Source organism: Oncorhynchus mykiss, chromosome 13 (assembly GCF_057628025.1).
Source record: "Oncorhynchus mykiss isolate SJ-2025 chromosome 13, ASM5762802v1, whole genome shotgun sequence".
In the NCBI taxonomy this organism is placed as follows: Eukaryota; Metazoa; Chordata; class Actinopteri; order Salmoniformes; family Salmonidae; genus Oncorhynchus; species Oncorhynchus mykiss.
In genome coordinates, this window is record NC_143034.1 from 82,873,871 (window position 1) to 82,894,571 (window position 20,701).

The following is a 20,701-nucleotide window of genomic DNA, read 5'->3' on the forward strand; positions in this document are numbered from 1 at the left end:
AAGTGTAAAGGAATGAATAAGAATATGTACATAAATATGTACATACAAATATATGAATGAGTGATGGTACAGAGCAGCATAGGCAAGATGCAGTAGATGGTATCGAGTACAGTATATACATATGAGGTGAGTATGTAAACAAAGTGGCATAGTTAAAGTGGCTAGTGATACATTACATCAAGATGGCAAGATGCAGTAGATGGTATAGAGTACAGTATATACATATGAGATGAGTAATGTAGGGTATGTGCACATTTAACAGTCTGATGGCCTTGAGATAGAAGCTGTTTTTCAGTCTCTCGGGTCCCTGCTTTGATGCACCTGTACTGACCTCGCCTTCTGGATGATAGCGGGGTGAACAGGCAGTGGCTCGGGTGGTGATGATGCACCTGTACTGACCTCGCCTTCTGGATGATAGCGGGGTGAACAGGCAGTGGCTCGGGTGGTTGTTGTCCTTGATGATCTTTATGGCCTTCCTGTGACATCGGTGCCAAGCCCAATTTCTTCAGTCTCCTGAGGTTGAAGAGGCGCTGTTGCGCCTTCTTCACCACACTGTCTGTGTGGGTGAACCATTTCAGCTTGTCAGTGATGTGTACGCCGAGGAACTTGAAGCTTTCCACCTTCTCCACTGCTGTCCCGTCGATGTGGGGAGTGCTCCCTCTGCAGTTTTCTGACGTCCAAAATCATCTCCTTTCATCTCCAGTATCTCAATACTTGCCAGTATCGTGGCAAGGAAACAAAACACAAAGTGGATTTAACTTCTTTATTAAGGAAAACAGCCCTAATGTTGGAAACACATATTAATTGTTGAGTTTTGAGTTTGAAAGAAGAGCATTTCACTGTACTTGTGCATTTGACATTAAAACTTGAATCTAGAAATGACTGTTCTGTCCACATGGGGGCAGTGTTGTTCCATCATCAGCTTGTTTTAACACAGTAGAACAAGTACAGATGCAGGAGCCGTATTTGAGCCAGTTTGCTACAGCAAGGAAAATATTCCTGCAGCAAAAGGAAATGGGAATTATTATGTGGATTGAATTTAATTTATATATATTTTTTTAGGTGGTTGATACAGGGGGGACAATCAAGTGTGAAATTCAGAAGCCTTTTTAATAAACCACGCAACTACATGTTTAAAATGTCCTCCAGATCTCCTGCAAACAGGGCGATCAAATTAAGATCTGACACCTGTAGTAACGCTGCCTGTTAGAATGTCCGCTAGTATAAATCTCTTTCTGTTGGATAAAGAACCGCGGTCATGTTCATTTGACACCTAAAACTGACAAAAAAAACTCTAGACCCAAAACTGGGATGGATTACCTGCACTTTTCCAATAACAAACCGTTGTTTATGTTGCAAAAACATTTAGCTACGGTGTGCACTAATGAATACATCCCCAGTTGCCTTATGTAGGGAAAAGGGTGCCGTTTGGGACTCATTTTGATGTGGATGACGATTTTGTGATAGATGGTCAAATGTAGCTACGCAGAAACATCTAGACCCATAATGCAGTGTGGTGATGTAGATGGTCAAATGTAGCTACGCAGAAACATCTAGACCCATAATGCAGTGGTAGAGATGTAGATGGTCAAATGTAGCTACGCAGAAAGATCTAGACCCATAATGCAGTGTGGTGATGTAGATGGTCAAATGTAGCTACGCAGAAACATCTAGACCCATAATGCAGTGGTAGAGATGTAGATGGTCAAATGTAGCTACGCAGAAACATCTGGACCCATAATGCAGTGTGGTGATGTAGATGGTCAAATGTAGCTACGCAGAAACATCTAGACCCATAATGCAGTGTGGTGATGTAGATGGTCAAATGTAGCTACGCAGAAACATCTAGACCCATAATGCAGTGTGGTGATGTAGATGGTCAAATGTAGCTACGCAGAAACATCTAGACCCATAATGCAGTGTGGTGATGTAGATGGTCAAATGTAGCTACGCAGAAACATCTAGACCCATAATGCAGTGTGGTGATGTAGATGGTCAAATGTAGCTACGCAGAAACATCTAGACCCATAATGCAGTGTGGTGATGTAGATGGTCAGTTGTAGGCAACATCTAGACCCATAATGCAGTGTGGTGATGTAGATGGTCAGTTGTAGGGAACACAGTAACATCTGGACCCATAATGCAGTGTGGTTATGTAGATGGTCAGTTGTAGGTAACATCTAGACCCATAATGCAGTGTGGTGATGTAGATGGTCAGTTGTAGGTAACATCTAGACCCATAATGCAGTGTGGAGATGTAGATGGTCAGTTGTAGGCAACATCTAGACCCATAATGCAGTGTGGAGATGTAGATGGTCAGTTGTAGGTAACATCTAGACCCATAATGCAGTGTGGTGATGTAGATGGTCAGTTGTAGGTAACATCTAGACACATAATGCAGTGTGGTGATGTAGATGGTCAGTTGTAGGTAACATCTAGACCCATAATGCAGTGTGGTGATGTAGATGGTCAGTTGTAGGTAACATCTAGACCCATAATGCAGTGTGGTTATGTAGATGGTCAGTTGTAGGTAACACAGTAACATCTAGACCCATAATGCAGTGTGGTGATGTAGATGGTCAGTTGTAGGTAACATCTAGACCCATAATGCAGTGTGGTGATGTAGATGGTCAGTTGTAGGTAACATCTAGACCCATAATGCAGTGTGGTTATGTAGATGGTCAGTTGTAGCTACGCAGAAACATCTAGACCCATAATGCAGTGTGGTGATGTAGATGGTCAGTTGTAGGCAACATCTAGACCCATAATGCAGTGTGGTGATGTAGATGGTCAGTTGTAGGGAACACAGTAACATCTGGACCCATAATGCAGTGTGGTTATGTAGATGGTCAGTTGTAGGTAACATCTAGACCCATAATGCAGTGTGGTGATGTAGATGGTCAGTTGTAGGTAACATCTAGACCCATAATGCAGTGTGGAGATGTAGATGGTCAGTTGTAGGCAACATCTAGACCCATAATGCAGTGTGGAGATGTAGATGGTCAGTTGTAGGTAACATCTAGACCCATAATGCAGTGTGGTGATGTAGATGGTCAGTTGTAGGTAACATCTAGACCCATAATGCAGTGTGGTGATGTAGATGGTCAGTTGTAGGTAACATCTAGACCCATAATGCAGTGTGGTGATGTAGATGGTCAGTTGTAGGTAACATCTAGACCCATAATGCAGTGTGGTTATGTAGATGGTCAGTTGTAGGTAACACAGTAACATCTAGACCCATAATGCAGTGTGGTGATGTAGATGGTCAGTTGTAGGTAACATCTAGACCCATAATGCAGTGTGGTGATGTAGATGGTCAGTTGTAGGTAACATCTAGACCCATAATGCAGTGTGGTGATGTAGATGGTCAGTTGTAGGTAACACAGTAACATCTAGACCCATAATGCAGTGTGGTGATGTAGATGGTCAGTTGTAGGGAACATCTAGACCCATAATGCAGTGTGGTGATGTAGATGGTCAGTTGTAGGTAACATCTAGACCCATAATGCAGTGTGGTGATGTAGATGGTCAGTTGTAGGTAACACAGTAACATCTAGACCCATAATGCAGTGTGGTGATGTAGATGGTCAGTTGTAGGGAACACAGTAACACCTGGACCCATAATGCAGTGTGGAGATGTAGATGGTCAGTTGTAGGTAACATCTAGACCCATAATGCAGTGTGGTGATGTAGATGGTCAGTTGTAGGTAACACAGTAACATCTAGACCCATAATGCAGTGTGGTGATGTAGATGGTCAGTTGTAGGGAACATCTAGACCCATAATGCAGTGTGGTGATGTAGATGGTCAGTTGTAGGTAACATCTAGACCCATAATGCAGTGTGGTGATGTAGATGGTCAGTTGTAGGTAACACAGTAACATCTAGACCCATAATGCAGTGTGGTGATGTAGATGGTCAGTTGTAGGGAACACAGTAACATCTGGACCCATAATGCAGTGTGGAGATGTAGATGGTCAGTTGTAGGTAACATCTAGACCCATAATGCAGTGTGGTGATGTAGATGGTCAGTTGTAGGTAACATCTAGACCCATAATGCAGTGTGGTGATGTAGATGGTCAGTTGTAGGTAACATCTAGACCCATAATGCAGTGTGGTGATGTAGCTGGTCAGTTGTAGTAACACAGTAACATCTAGACCCATAATGCAGTGTGGTGATGTAGATGGTCAGTTGTAGGTAACACAGTAACATCTAGACCCATAATGCAGTGTGGTGATGTAGATGGTCAGTTGTAGGTAACATCTAGACCCATAATGCAGTGTGGTGATGTAGATGGTCAGTTGTAGGTAACATCTAGACCCATAATGCAGTGTGGTGATGTAGATGGTCAGTTGTAGGTAACACAGTAACATCTAGACCCATAATGCAGTGTGGAGATGTAGATGGTCAGTTGTAGGGAACATCTAGACCCATAATGCAGTGTGGTGATGTAGATGGTCAGTTGTAGGTAACATCTAGACCCATAATGCAGTGTGGTGATGTAGATGGTCAGTTGTAGGGAACACAGTAACATCTGGACCCATAATGCAGTGTGGAGATGTAGATGGTCAGTTGTAGGTAACATCTAGACCCATAATGCAGTGTGGTGATGTAGATGGTCAGTTGTAGGTAACATCTAGACCCATAATGCAGTGTGGTGATGTAGATGGTCAGTTGTAGGTAACATCTAGACCCATAATGCAGTGTGGTGATGTAGCTGGTCAGTTGTAGTAACACAGTAACATCTAGACCCATAATGCAGTGTGGTGATGTAGATGGTCAGTTGTAGGCAACATCTAGACCCATAATGCAGTGTGGTGATGTAGATGGTCAGTTGTAGGTAACATCTAGACCCATAATGCAGTGTGGTGATGTAGATGGTCAGTTGTAGGTAACATCTAGACCCATAATGCAGTGTGGAGATGTAGATGGTCAGTTGTAGTAACACAGTAACATCTAGACCCATAATGCAGTGTGGTGATGTAGATGGTCAGTTGTAGGCAACATCTAGACCCATAATGCAGTGTGGTGATGTAGATGGTCAGTTGTAGGTAACATCTAGACCCATAATGCAGTGTGGTGATGTAGATGGTCAGTTGTAGGTAACATCTAGACCCATAATGCAGTGTGGAGATGTAGATGGTCAGTTGTAGGTAACATCTAGACCCATAATGCAGTGTGGTGATGTAGATGGTCAGTTGTAGGTAACATCTAGACCCATAATGCAGTGTGGTGATGTAGATGGTCAGTTGTAGGGAACACAGTAACATCTAGACCCATAATGCAGTGTGGGGATGTAGATGGTCAGATATAGGTAACATCTGGACCCATAATGCAGTGTGGTGATGTAGATGGTCAGTTGTAGGTAACATCTAGACCCATAATGCAGTGTGGTGATGTAGATGGTCAGTTGTAGGGAACATCTAGACCCATAATGCAGTGTGGAGATGTAGATGGTCAGTTGTAGGTAACATCTAGACCCATAATGCAGTGTGGTGATGTAGATGGTCAGTTGTAGGTAACATCTAGACCCATAATGCAGTGTGGTGATGTAGATGGTCAGTTGTAGGGAACACAGTAACATCTGGACCCATAATGCAGTGTGGTGATGTAGATGGTCAGTTGTAGGGAACACAGTAACATCTAGACCCATAATGCAGTGTGGTGATGTAGATGGTCAGTTGTAGGTAACATCTAGACCCATAATGCAGTGGTAGAGATGTAGATGGTCAGTTGTAGGTAACATCTAGACCCATAATGCAGTGTGGTGATGTAGATGGTCAGTTGTAGGTAACTTCTAGACCCATAATGCAGTTGTAGAGATGTAGCTGGTCAGTTGTAGGTAACATCTAGACCCATAATGCAGTGTGGTGATGTAGATGGTCAGATGTAGGTAACACAGTAACATCTAGACCCATAATGCAGTATGGTGATGTAGATGGTCAGATGTAGGGAACACAGTAACATCTAGACCCATAATGCGGTGTGGTGATGTAGATGGTCAGTTATAGGTAACATCTGGACCCATAATGCAGTGTGGTGATGTAGATGGTCAAATGTAGCTACGCAGAAACATCTAGACCCATAATGCAGTGTGGTGATGTAGATGGTCAAATGTAGCTACGCAGAAACATCTAGACCCATAATGCAGTGTGGTGATGTAGATGGTCAGTTGTAGGCAACATCTAGACCCATAATGCAGTGTGGTGATGTAGATGGTCAGTTGTAGGGAACACAGTAACATCTGGACCCATAATGCAGTGTGGTGATGTAGATGGTCAGTTGTAGGTAACATCTAGACCCATAATGCAGTGTGGTGATGTAGATGGTCAGTTGTAGGTAACATCTAGACCCATAATGCAGTGTGGAGATGTAGATGGTCAGTTGTAGGTAACATCTAGACCCATAATGCAGTGTGGTGATGTAGATGGTCAGTTGTAGGTAACATCTAGACCCATAATGCAGTGTGGTGATGTAGATGGTCAGTTGTAGGTAACATCTAGACCCATAATGCAGTGTGGTGATGTAGATGGTCAGTTGTAGGGAACACAGTATCATCTAGACCCATAATGCAGTGTGGGGATGTAGATGGTCAGATATAGGTAACATCTGGACCCATAATGCAGTGTGGTGATGTAGATGGTCAGTTGTAGGTAACATCTAGACCCATAATGCAGTGTGGTGATGTAGATGGTCAGTTGTAGGGAACATCTAGACCCATAATGCAGTGTGGAGATGTAGATGGTCAGTTGTAGGTAACATCTAGACCCATAATGCAGTGTGGTGATGTAGATGGTCAGTTGTAGGTAACATCTAGACCCATAATGCAGTGTGGTGATGTAGATGGTCAGTTGTAGGGAACACAGTAACATCTGGACCCATAATGCAGTGTGGTGATGTAGATGGTCAGTTGTAGGGAACACAGTAACATCTAGACCCATAATGCAGTGTGGTGATGTAGATGGTCAGTTGTAGGTAACATCTAGACCCATAATGCAGTGGTAGAGATGTAGATGGTCAGTTGTAGGTAACATCTAGACCCATAATGCAGTGTGGTGATGTAGATGGTCAGTTGTAGGTAACTTCTAGACCCATAATGCAGTTGTAGAGATGTAGCTGGTCAGTTGTAGGTAACATCTAGACCCATAATGCAGTGTGGTGATGTAGATGGTCAGATGTAGGTAACACAGTAACATCTAGACCCATAATGCAGTATGGTGATGTAGATGGTCAGATGTAGGGAACACAGTAACATCTAGACCCATAATGCGGTGTGGTGATGTAGATGGTCAGTTGTAGGTAACATCTAGACCCATAATGCAGTGTGGTTATGTAGATGGTCAGTTATAGGTAACATCTGGACCCATAATGCAGTGTGGTTATGTAGATGGTCAGTTGTAGGTAACATCTAGACCCATAATGCAGTGTGGTGATGTAGATGGTCAGTTGTAGGGAACACAGTAACATCTAGACCCATAATATAGTGGTAGAGATGTAGATGGTCAGTTGTAGGTAACATCTAGACCCATAATGCAGTGTGGAGATGTAGATGGTCAGTTGTAGGTAACATCTAGACCCATAATGCAGTGTGGTGATGTAGATGGTCAGTTGTAGGTAACACAGTAACATCTAGACCCATAATGCAGTGTGGTGATGTAGATGGTCAGTTGTAGGTAACATCTAGACCCATAATGCAGTGTGGTGATGTAGATGGTCAGTTGTAGGTAACATCTAGACCCATAATGCAGTGTGGTTATGTAGATGGTCAGTTGTAGAGAACACAGTAACTTCTAGACCCATAATGCAGTGTGGTGATGTAGATGGTCAGTTGTAGAGAACATCTAGACCCATAATGCAGTGTGGTGATGTAGATGGTCAGTTGTAGAGAACATCTAGACCCATAATGCAGTGTGGTGATGTAGATGGTCAGTTGTAGGGAACACAGTAACTTCTAGACCCATAATGCAGTGTGGTGATGTAGATGGTCAGTTGTAGGTAACATCTAGACCCATAATGCAGTGTGGTGATGTAGATGGTCAGTTGTAGGTAACATCTAGACCCATAATGCAGTTGTAGAGATGTAGATGGTCAGTTGTAGGTAACATCTAGACCCATAATGCAGTGTGGTGATGTAGATGGTCAGTTGTAGGTAACATCTAGACCCATAATGCAGTGTGGTGATGTAGATGGTCAGTTGTAGGGAACATCTAGACCCATAATGCAGTATGGTGATGTAGATGGTCAGTTGTAGGTAACATCTAGACCCATAATGCAGTGTGGTTATGTAGATGGTCAGTTGTAGGTAACATCTAGACCCATAATGCAGTTGTAGAGATGTAGATGGTCAGTTGTAGGTAACATCTAGACCCATAATGCAGTGTGGTTATGTAGATGGTCAGTTGTAGGTAACATCTAGACCCATAATGCAGTGTGGTGATGTAGATGGTCAGTTGTAGGGAACACAGTAACATCTAGACCCATAATATAGTGGTAGAGATGTAGATGGTCAGTTGTAGGTAACATCTAGACCCATAATGCAGTGTGGAGATGTAGATGGTCAGTTGTAGGTAACATCTAGACCCATAATGCAGTGTGGTGATGTAGATGGTCAGTTGTAGGTAACACAGTAACATCTAGACCCATAATGCAGTGTGGTGATGTAGATGGTCAGTTGTAGGTAACATCTAGACCCATAATGCAGTGTGGTGATGTAGATGGTCAGTTGTAGGTAACATCTAGACCCATAATGCATTGTGGTTATGTAGATGGTCAGTTGTAGAGAACACAGTAACTTCTAGACCCATAATGCAGTGTGGTGATGTAGATGGTCAGTTGTAGAGAACATCTAGACCCATAATGCAGTGTGGTGATGTAGATGGTCAGTTGTAGAGAACATCTAGACCCATAATGCAGTGTGGTGATGTAGATGGTCAGTTGTAGGGAACACAGTAACTTCTAGACCCATAATGCAGTGTGGTGATGTAGATGGTCAGTTGTAGGTAACATCTAGACCCATAATGCAGTGTGGTGATGTAGATGGTCAGTTGTAGGTAACATCTAGACCCATAATGCAGTTGTAGAGATGTAGATGGTCAGTTGTAGGTAACATCTAGACCCATAATGCAGTGTGGTGATGTAGATGGTCAGTTGTAGGTAACATCTAGACCCATAATGCAGTGTGGTGATGTAGATGGTCAGTTGTAGGGAACATCTAGACCCATAATGCAGTATGGTGATGTAGATGGTCAGTTGTAGGTAACATCTAGACCCATAATGCAGTGTGGTTATGTAGATGGTCAGTTGTAGGTAACATCTAGACCCATAATGCAGTTGTAGAGATGTAGATGGTCAGTTGTAGGTAACATCTAGACCCATAATGCAGTGTGGTTATGTAGATGGTCAGTTGTAGGTAACATCTAGACCCATAATGCAGTGTGGTGATGTAGATGGTCAGTTGTAGGTAACATCTAGACCCATAATGCAGTGTGGTGATGTAGATGGTCAGTTGTAGAGAACATCTAGACCCATAATGCAGTGTGGTGATGTAGATGGTCAGTTGTAGAGAACATCTAGACCCATAATGCAGTGTGGTGATGTAGATGGTCAGTTGTAGAGAACATCTAGACCCATAATGCAGTGTGGTTATGTAGATGGTCAGTTGTAGGTAACATTTATACCCATAATGCAGTGTGGAGATGTAGATGGTCAGTTGTAGGCAACATCTAGACCCATAATGCAGTGTGGTGATGTAGATGGTCAGTTGTAGGTAACATCTAGACCCATAATGCAGTGTGGTGATGTAGATGGTCAGTTGTAGGTAACATCTAGACCCATAATGCAGTGTGGTGATGTAGATGGTCAGTTGTAGGTAGCATAGTAACATCTAGACCCATAATGCAGTGTGGTGATGTAGATGGTCAGTTGTAGGTAACATCTAGACCCATAATGCAGTGTGGTGATGTAGATGGTCAGTTGTAGGTAACATCTAGACCTATAATGCAGTGTGGTGATGTAGATGGTCAGTTGTAGGTAACATCTAGACCCATAATGCAGTGTGGTGATGTAGATGGTCAGTTGTAGGTAACATCTAGACCCATAATGCAGTATGGTGATGTAGATGGTCAGTTGTAGGTAACACAGACACATCTAGTCCCATAATGCATCTGGTGCAAGGCATCTTCATGATTTTGGTCCAACACACACACACACACACACACACACACACACACACACACACACACACACACACACACTGACATACACACACACACACTGACAGACACACACACACACACACACACACACACACACACACACACACACACACACATGATCAACATTCATTATTCACAAATAGCTTCTAATGCTAACATAAGTGATTTCTCTCCCTCTGTGTGTGTGTGTCTCTATTTGTGTGTGTATGTCTCTATTTGTGTGTGTGTGTGTCTGTCTGTCTGTCTGCCTGTCTGCCTGCCTGCCTGCCAAGTGTCTTCACAGACAGTCTGTTCCTTGTCTCCGTCTGTCATCCCAACATGTGTCAAGCTGACCACCATTGTCACCCTGTACCCAAATGACTACAGCCCCGTGTGTCTACCGTCCCGTAGCCCCTCACACCTGTCACCCTGTACCCAAGAGCTCCAAGGTAACCCATCTAAATGTCTACAGCCCCGTGTGTCTACCGTCCCGTGACACCTGTCACCATGAAGTGCTTTGAAAGTGTGTCTACCGTCCCGTGACACCTGTCACCATGAAGTGCTTTGAAAGGCTAGTTTTGACACACCACATCACCAACCAAAATCATCCCAGAAACCCCTAGATCCACTCCAATTCGCATACCGCCCCCTAGCAGATCCACAGATGATGCAATCTCTATTGCGCTCCACACTGCCCTTTCCCACCTGGACAAAAGGAACACCTATGTGAGAATGCTGTTCATTGACTACAGCTCAGCGTTCAACATCATAGTGGCCTCAAAGCTAATCACTAATCTAAAAACCCGGGAACTAAACACCTCCCTCTGCAACTGGATCCTGGACTTCCTGACGGGCCGCCCCCCAGGTGGTGAGTGTAGGCAACAACACATCTGCCATGCTTATCCTAAACCCGGGGGCCCCTCAGGGGTGCGTGCTCAGTCCCCTCCGGTACTCCCTGTTCACTCACGACTGCATGGCCAGACACTAGGTCAGATAAGAACAAATTCTTATTTATAATGACGGACTACTAAAGAGGCCTAGTTAAATAAGGTCCACACAAACCCAGACAGTCGTGAAGAGGGAACGGTAGCGCCTCTTCCCCCTCAGGAGGCTGAATGAATTTGGCACCGGGCCCTGAGTTCCTCAAAACGTTGCACCATTGAGCTCTCAGAACAACAGCTTCTACCTCCATAAGACTGATAAATAATCAATTAATGGTCAAATTAAATCAAACTAATTATATCTGTCACATGCTGGTCTGGTGAACCCTGACCTCCTTACATCAGGTCTGGTGAACCCTGACCTCCTTACATCAGGTCTGGTGAACCCTGACCTCCTTACATCAGGTCTGGTGAACCCTGACCTCCTTGCATCAGGGCTGGTGAACCCTGACCTCCTTACATCAGGTCTGGTGAACCCTGACCTCCTTACATCAGGTCTGGTGAACCCTGACCTCCTTACATCATGTCTGGTCAACCCTCCTGGCTGTGCAGGGTTTTGCTCCTAATACACCCGATTAAGCTAATCTCTCTAGTCCAGGATGCTCCTAACCTATTGTCTCTCTCCCTCCTTCCTCTCCTCTCCTCTCCTCTCCTCTCCTCTCCTCTCCTCTCCTCTCCTCTCCTCTCCTCTCCTCTCCTCTCCTCTCCTCTCCAGTCCATGAAGCCTGTAACCTGGTGCCCATGGATCCAAACGGTCTGTCTGACCCCTACGTGAAGCTCAAACTCATCCCCGACCCCAAGAGTGACACCAAGCAGAAGACCAAGACCATCAAGGGAAACCTCAACCCTACCTGGAACGAAACTTTCAAATTGTATGTTCAGTTGACACTACATTTTACACTATCTTTGTTAAAGAGGCTTCTGAATGTTACACTATCTTTGTTAAAGAGGGCCTCTGAACTTTACACTATCTTTGTTAAAGAGGCTCTGAACTTTACACTATCTTTGTTAAAGAGGCTTCTGAATGTTACACTATCTTTGTTAAAGAGGGCCTCTGAACTTTACACTATCTTTGTTAAAGAGGCTTCTGAACTTTACACTATCTTTGTTAAAGAGGCTTCTGAACTTTACACTATCTTTGTTAAAGAGGCTTCTGAACTTTACACTATCTTTGTTAAAGAGGGCCTCTGAACTTTACACTATCTTTGGTAAAGAGGTATGAAACCTTCACATTGAGGATATTTTTTACAACACAAGATCTTCCACTTCCGAGAGACAGTTCTAAACTAAATGACTGGAAGATGACTTAATGAGTGTTCTCTACTCCCTCCCTCCCCTTCTCCTCACTACCCTTCTCCTTCTCCCTCCCTCCCTCCCTCCCTCCCTCCCTCCCTCCCTCCCTCCCTCCCTCCCTCCCTCCCTCCCTCCCTCCCTCCCTCCCTCCCTCCCTCCCCTTCTCCTCACTACCCTTCTCCTTCTCCCTCCCTCCATCCCTCCCTACCTCTTCCCCTTTCCTCCCTCCCTCCCTCCCTCCCTCCCTCCCTCCCTCCCTCCCTCCCTCCCTCCCTCCCTCCCTCCCTCCCTCCCTCCCTCTCCTTCCCCATCTCCTTCTCCCTCCCCCTTCTCCTCACTTCCCCTCCCCACCTCCCTCCTCCCTCTCCTCCCTGGTCTATAGTCCCCTGAAGGATTCTGATAAGGACCGTCGTCTGTCGGTGGAGATCTGGGACTGGGATATGACTAGCAGGAACGACTTCATGGGAGCGCTGTCCTTCGGCATCTCAGAACTCCAGAAACAAGGAGTGGACGGATGGTGAGATGGAGAGGAGGGGTAGAAGGAGGGAGGGGGGAGGGGTAGAAGGAGGGGTAGAGGGAGGGGTAGAGGGAGGGAGGGGGGAGGGGTAGAGGGAGTCGTAGAGGGAGGGAGGGGTAGACGGAGGGAAAGGTGGAGGGAGGGAGGGGGAAGGGTAGAGGGGGGAGGGGTAGTGGGAGGGGTAGAAGGAGGAAGGGGGAGGGGTAGAGGGAGGAGGGAAGGAAAGGTGGAGGGAGGGAGAGAGGGAGGGGTAGAGGGAGGAAGGGGTAGGGAAGGGTAGAGGGAGGAGGGAAGGAAAGGTGGAGGGAGGGAGGGAGGGAGGGAGGGAGGGAAAGGTTGAGGGAGGGAGTGGAGGGGGAGGGGAGAGGTAAGGATGGAGGGAGGAGGAGGAAGAGAGGAGAGAGGTAAGGATGTAGGGAGGAGAAGGAAGAGAGGAGAGAGGTAAGGATGTAGGGAGGAGGAGGAGGAAGAGAGGAGAGAGTTAAGGACGTAGGGAGGAGGGGAGAGGTAAGGATGTAGGGAGTAGGAGGAGGAGGAGGAGGAGGAGGAAGGTCCTACCTTTCACTGTCTCTCTCTCTCTCTCTGTCTCTCTCTCTCTCTGTCTCTCTCTGTCTCTCTCTCTCTCTCTCTCTCTCTCTCTGTCTCTCTCTCTCTCTCTCTATCTCTCTCTCTCTCTCTCTCTCTCTCTCTGTCTGTCTCTGTCTCACCCTCTCTCACTCTCTATTTTCGCTGACACAACCATGTGGAGAGTTTTTAATGAAATGCCAGCGTTTGAGGTGGAGCTGGAGAAAATGCCATTAAATATCAGATTGTGTATGTTCCTACTCCATCTGTGCTGCGGTACAAAACCCTCTGCCTTCTGGCAGTGGGAAGACTCACCGGGACAACAACAACACAACACCACAAGAGAGAGAGACAACAAGTTAATAACAGGAAGAGGGGGAAATAGATGAGTAAATGAGAGGAAGAGAGGGTCTCTGCATCAGTATGGTGTAGTGTTAGCTCTGCTGTTACCTGTTCAACCCTGTAGTCGAGTTAGTCTGGTACTGTAGTCTAGTTAGTCTAGTACTGTAGTCTAGTTAGTCTGGTACTGTAGTCTAGTTAGTCTAGTACTGTAGTCTAGTTAGTCTAGTACTGTAGTCTAGTGAGTCTAGCTAGTCTAGTACTGTAGTCTGGTACTGTAGTCTAGTACTGTAGTCTGGTACTGTAGTCTAGTACTGTAGTCTAGTTAGTCTAGTACTGTAGTCTAGTTAGTCTAGTACTGTAGTCTAGTTAGTCTAGTACTGTAGTCTAGTACTGTAGTCTAGTTAGTCTAGTACTGTAGTCTGGTACTGTAGTCTAGTTAGTCTAGTACTGTAGTCTAGTACTGTAGTCTAGTTAGTATAGTACTGTAGTCTAGTACTGTAGTCTAGTACTGTAGTCTAGTTAGTCTAGTACTGTAGTCTAGTACTGTAGTCTAGTTTGTCTAGTACTGTAGTCTAGTTAGTCTAGTACTGTAGTCTAGTACTGTAGTCTAGTTAGTCTAGTACTGTAGTCTGGTACTGTAGTCTAGTTAGTCTAGTACTGTAGTCTAGTACTGTAGTCTAGTTAGTATAGTACTGTAGTCTAGTACTGTAGTCTGGTACTGTAGTCTAGTACTGTAGTCTAGTTTGTCTGGTACTGTAGTCTAGTACTGTAGTCTAGTACTGTAGTCTAGTACTGTAGTCTAGTTAGTCTGGTACTGTAGTCTAGTACTGTAGTCTGGTACTGTAGTCTAGTTAGTCTGGTACTGTAGTCTAGTACTGTAGTCTAGTACTGTAGTCTGGTACTGTAGTCTAGTTAGTCTGGTACTGTAGTCTAGTTAGTCTGGTACTGTAGTCTAGTTAGTCTAGTACTGTAGTCTAGTACTGTAGTCTAGTACTGTAGTCTAGTTAGTCTAGTACTGTAGTCTAGTACTGTAGTCTAGTTAGTCTAGTACTGTAGTCCAGTACTGTAGTCTAGTACTGTAGTCTAGTACTGTAGTCTAGTTAGTCTAGTACTGTAGTCTAGTACTGTAGTCTAGTACTGTAGTCTAGTTAGTCTAGTACTGTAGTCTAGTACTGTAGTCTAGTACTGTAGTCTAGTTAGTCTAGTACTGTAGTCTAGTACTGTAGTCTAGTACTGTAGTCTGGTACTGTAGCCTAGTACTGTAGTCTAGTACTGTAGTCTAGTTAGTCTAGTACTGTAGTCTAGTTAGTCTAGTACTGTAGTCTAGTACTGTAGTCCAGTACTGTAGTCTAGTTAGTCTAGTACTGTAGTCTAGTACTGTAGTCTAGTTAGTCTGGTACTGTAGTCTAGTACTGTAGTCTAGTACTGTAGTCTAGTACTGTAGTCTAGTTAGTCTAGTACTGTAGTCTAGTACTGTAGTCTAGTACTGTAGTCTAGTTAGTCTAGTACTGTAGTCTAGTACTGTAGTCTAGTTAGTCTAGTACTGTAGTCTAGTACTGTAGTCTAGTTAGTCTAGTACTGTAGTCTAGTACTGTAGTCTAGTTAGTCTAGTACTGTAGTCCAGTACTGTAGTCTAGTACTGTAGTCTAGTACTGTAGTCTAGTACTGTAGTCTAGTTAGTCTAGTACTGTAGTCTAGTTAGTCTAGTACTGTGGTCTAGTTAGTCTAGTACTGTAGTCTAGTTAGTCTGGTACTGTGGTCTAGTACTGTAGTCTAGTACTGTAGTCTAGTACTGTAGTCTAGTTAGTCTAGTACTGTAGTCTAGTACTGTAGTCCAGTACTGTAGTCTAGTACTGTAGTCTAGTTAGTCTAGTACTGTAGTCTAGTACTGTAGTCCAGTACTGTAGTCTAGTACTGTAGTCTAGTACTGTAGTCTAGTACTGTAGCCTAGTACTGTAGTCTAGTACTGTAGTCTAGTTAGTCTAGTACTGTAGTCTAGTTAGTCTAGTACTGTAGTCTAGTACTGTAGTCTAGTACTGTAGCCTAGTACTGTAGTCTAGTACTGTAGTCTAGTTAGTCTAGTACTGTAGTCCAGTACTGTAGTCTAGTACTGTAGTCTAGTACTGTAGTCTAGTACTGTAGTCTAGTTAGTCTAGTACTGTAGTCCAGTACTGTAGTCTAGTACTGTAGTCTAGTACTGTAGTCTAGTACTGTAGTCTAGTTAGTCTAGTACTGTAGTCTAGTACTGTAGCCTAGTACTGTAGTCTAGTTAGTCTAGTACTGTAGTCTAGTTAGTCTAGTACTGTGGTCTAGTACTGTAGTCTAGTACTGTAGTCTAGTTAGTCTAGTACTGTAGTCTAGTACTGTAGCCTAGTACTGTAGTCTAGTTAGTCTAGTACTGTAGTCTAGTACTGTAGCCTAGTACTGTAGTCTAGTTAGTCTAGTACTGTAGTCTAGTACTGTAGTCTAGTACTGTAGTCTAGTTAGTCTAGTACTGTAGTCTAGTACTGTAGCCTAGTACTGTAGTCTAGTTAGTCTAGTACTGTAGTCTAGTACTGTAGTCTAGTACTGTTGTCTAGTTAGTCTAGTACTGTAGTCTAGTACTGTAGTCTAGTACTGTAGTCTAGTTAGTCTAGTACTGTAGTCTAGTTAGTCTAGTACTGTAGTCTGGTACTGTAGTCCAGTACTGTAGCCTAGTACTGTAGTCTAGTTAGTCTAGTACTGTAGTCTAGTACTGTAGCCTAGTGCTGTAGTCTAGTTAGTCTAGTACTGTAGTCTAGTACTGTAGTCTAGTACTGTTGTCTAGCTAGTCTAGTACTGTAGTCTAGTACTGTAGTCTAGTACTGTAGTCTAGTTAGTCTAGTACTGTAGTCTAGTTAGTCTAGTACTGTAGTCTGGTACTGTAGTCCAGTACTATAGCCTAGTACTGTAGTCTAGTTAGTCTAGTACTGTAGTCTAGTACTGTAGTCTAGTACTGTAGTCTAGTTAGTCTAGTACTGTAGTCTAGTTAATCAAGTACTGTAGTCTAGTTAGTCTAGTACTATAGTCTAGTACTGTAGTCTAGTTAGTCTAGTACTGTAGTCTAGTTAGTCTAGTACTGTAGTCTAGTACTGTAGTCTGGTACTGTAGTCTAGTACTGTAGTCTGGTACTGTAGTCCAGTACTGTAGCCTAGTACTGTAGTCTAGTTAGTCTAGTACTGTAGTCTAGTACTGTAGTCTAGTACTGTAGTCTAGTTAGTCTAGTACTGTAGTCTAGTTAGTCTAGTACTGTAGTCTAGTTAGTCTAGCTAGTCTAGTTAGTCTAGTACTGTAGTCTAGTACTGTAGTCTGGTACTGTAGTCTAGTTAGTCTAGTACTGTAGTCTAGTTAGTCTAGTACTGTAGTCTAGTTAGTCTAGTACTGTAGTCTAGTTAGTCTAGCTAGTCTAGTTAGTCTAGTACTGTAGTCTAGTACTGTAGTCTTGTACTGTAGTCTAGTTAGTCTAGTACTGTAGTCTAGTACTGTAGCCTAGTACTGTAGTCTAGTTAGTCTAGTACTGTAGTCTAGTACTGTAGCCTAGTACTGTAGTCTAGTTAGTCTAGTACTGTAGTCTAGTACTGTAGTCTAGTACTGTTGTGTAGTTAGTCTAGTACTGTAGTCTAGTACTGTAGTCTAGTACTGTAGTCTAGTACTGTAGTCTAGTACTGTAGTCTAGTTAGTATAGTACTGTAGTCTAGTTAGTCTAGTACTGTAGTCTGGTACTGTAGTCCAGTACTGTAGCCTAGTACTGTAGTCTAGTTAGTCTAGTACTGTAGTCTAGTACTGTAGTCTAGTACTGTAGTCTAGTTAGTCTAGTACTGTAGTCTAGTTAATCAAGTACTGTAGTCTAGTTAGTATAGTACTATAGTCTAGTACTGTAGTCTAGTTAGTCTAGTACTGTAGTCTAGTTAGTCTAGTACTGTAGTCTGGTACTGTAGTCTAGTACTGTAGTCTGGTACTGTAGTCCAGTACTGTAGCCTAGTACTGTAGTCTAGTTAGTCTAGTACTGTAGTCTAGTACTGTAGTCTAGTACTGTAGTCTAGTTAGTCTAGTACTGTAGTCTAGTTAGTCTAGTACTGTAGTCTAGTTAGTCTAGCTAGTCTAGTTAGTCTAGTACTGTAGTCTAGTACTGTAGTCTGGTACTGTAGTCTAGTTAGTCTAGTACTGTAGTCTAGTTAGTCTAGTACTGTAGTCTAGTTAGTCTAGTACTGTAGTCTAGTTAGTCTAGTACTGTAGTCTAGTTAGTCTAGCTAGTCTAGTTAGTCTAGTACTGTAGTCTAGTACTGTAGTCTTGTACTGTAGTCTAGTTAGTCTAGTACTGTAGTCTAGTTAGTCTAGTACTGTAGTCTAGTACTGTAGTCTAGTACTGTAGTCTAGTTAGTCTGGTACTGTAGTCTAGTACTGTAGTCTAGTACTGTAGTCTAGTTAGTCTAGTACTGTAGTCTAGTACTGTAGTCTAGTTAGTCTAGTACTGTAGTCTAGTACTGTAGTCTAGTTAGTCTAGTACTGTAGTCCAGTACTGTAGTCTAGTACTGTAGTCTAGTACTGTAGTCTAGTACTGTAGTCTAGTACTGTAGTCTAGTTAGTCTAGTACTGTAGTCTAGTTAGTCTAGTACTGTAGTCTAGTTAGTCTAGTACTGTAGTCTAGTTAGTCTGGTACTGTGGTCTAGTACTGTAGTCTAGTACTGTAGTCTAGTACTGTAGTCTAGTTAGTCTAGTACTGTAGTCTAGTACTGTAGTCCAGTACTGTAGTCTAGTACTGTAGTCTAGTTAGTCTAGTACTGTAGTCTAGTACTGTAGTCCAGTACTGTAGTCTAGTACTGTAGTCTAGTACTGTAGTCTAGTACTGTAGCCTAGTACTGTAGTCTAGTACTGTAGTCTAGTTAGTCTAGTACTGTAGTCTAGTTAGTCTAGTACTGTAGTCTAGTACTGTAGTCTAGTACTGTAGTCTAGTACTGTAGCCTAGTACTGTAGTCTAGTACTGTAGTCTAGTTAGTCTAGTACTGTAGTCCAGTACTGTAGTCTAGTACTGTAGTCTAGTACTGTAGTCTAGTACTGTAGTCTAGTTAGTCTAGTACTGTAGTCTAGTACTGTAGTCTAGTACTGTAGTCTAGTACTGTAGTCTAGTTAGTCTAGTACTGTAGTCTAGTACTGTAGCCTAGTACTGTAGTCTAGTTAGTCTAGTACTGTAGTCTAGTTAGTCTAGTACTGTGGTCTAGTACTGTAGTCTAGTACTGTAGTCTAGTTAGTCTAGTACTGTAGTCTAGTACTGTAGCCTAGTACTGTAGTCTAGTTAGTCTAGTACTGTAGTCTAGTACTGTAGCCTAGTACTGTAGTCTAGTTAGTCTAGTCCTGTAGTCTAGTACTGTAGTCTAGTACTGTAGTCTAGTTAGTCTAGTACTGTAGTCTAGTACTGTAGCCTAGTACTGTAGTCTAGTTAGTCTAGTACTGTAGTCTAGTACTGTAGTCTAGTACTGTTGTCTAGTTAGTCTAGTACTGTAGTCTAGTACTGTAGTCTAGTACTGTAGTCTAGTTAGTCTAGTACTGTAGTCTAGTTAGTCTAGTACTGTAGTCTGGTACTGTAGTCCAGTACTGTAGCCTAGTACTGTAGTCTAGTTAGTCTAGTACTGTAGTCTAGTACTGTAGCCTAGTACTGTAGTCTAGTTAGTCTAGTACTGTAGTCTAGTACTGTAGTCTAGTACTGTTGTCTAGTTAGTCTAGTACTGTAGTCTAGTACTGTAGTCTAGTACTGTAGTCTAGTTAGTCTAGTACTGTAGTCTAGTTAGTCTAGTACTGTAGTCTGGTACTGTAGTCCAGTACTGTAGCCTAGTACTGTAGTCTAGTTAGTCTAGTACTGTAGTCTAGTACTGTAGTCTAGTACTGTAGTCTAGTTAGTCTAGTACTGTAGTCTAGTTAATCAAGTACTGTAGTCTAGTTAGTCTAGTACTTTAGTCTAGTACTGTAGTCTAGTTAGTCTAGTACTGTAGTCTAGTTAGTCTAGTACTGTAGTCTAGTACTGTAGTCTGGTACTGTAGTCTAGTACTGTAGTCTGGTACTGTAGTCCAGTACTGTAGCCTAGTACTGTAGTCTAGTTAGTCTAGTACTGTAGTCTAGTACTGTAGTCTAGTACTGTAGTCTAGTTAGTCTAGTACTGTAGTCTAGTTAGTCTAGTACTGTAGTCTAGTTAGTCTAGCTAGTCTAGTTAGTCTAGTACTGTAGTCTAGTACTGTAGTCTGGTACTGTAGTCTAGTTAGTCTAGTACTGTAGTCTAGTTAGTCTAGTACTGTAGTCTAGTTAGTCTAGTACTGTAGTCTAGTTAGTCTAGCTAGTCTAGTTAGTCTAGTACTGTAGTCTAGTACTGTAGTCTAGTTAGTATAGTACTGTAGTCTAGTACTGTAGTCTGGTACTGTAGTCTAGTACTGTAGTCTAGTTTGTCTGGTACTGTAGTCTAGTACTGTAGTCTAGTACTGTAGTCTAGTACTGTAGTCTAGTTAGTCTGGTACTGTAGTCTAGTACTGTAGTCTGGTACTGTAGTCTAGTTAGTCTGGTACTGTAGTCTAGTACTGTAGTCTAGTACTGTAGTCTGGTACTGTAGTCTAGTTAGTCTGGTACTGTAGTCTAGTTAGTCTGGTACTGTAGTCTAGTTAGTCTAGTACTGTAGTCTAGTACTGTAGTCTAGTACTGTAGTCTAGTTAGTCTAGTACTGTAGTCTAGTACTGTAGTCTAGTTAGTCTAGTACTGTAGTCCAGTACTGTAGTCTAGTACTGTAGTCTAGTACTGTAGTCTAGTTAGTCTAGTACTGTAGTCTAGTACTGTAGTCTAGTACTGTAGTC

The 20,701-nt window shown here is 43.1% G+C and overlaps 1 protein-coding gene across 2 annotated transcripts in view; it reads left to right on the forward strand.

Annotated features, from left to right (window-relative positions):
* The window catches only part of prkcbb (protein kinase C, beta b), a 155,254-nt gene that overhangs the window by 48,191 nt on the left and 86,362 nt on the right, over nucleotides 1-20,701 (forward strand). For both annotated transcript variants that reach the window (XM_090194502.1, XM_090194503.1), the window contains exons 6-7: nucleotides 11,850-12,006; nucleotides 12,810-12,944. In XM_090194502.1, coding sequence (XP_090050628.1) covers nucleotides 11,850-12,006; nucleotides 12,810-12,944 — 292 coding nt within the window. The remainder of the gene's footprint in view (nucleotides 1-11,849; nucleotides 12,007-12,809; nucleotides 12,945-20,701) is intronic.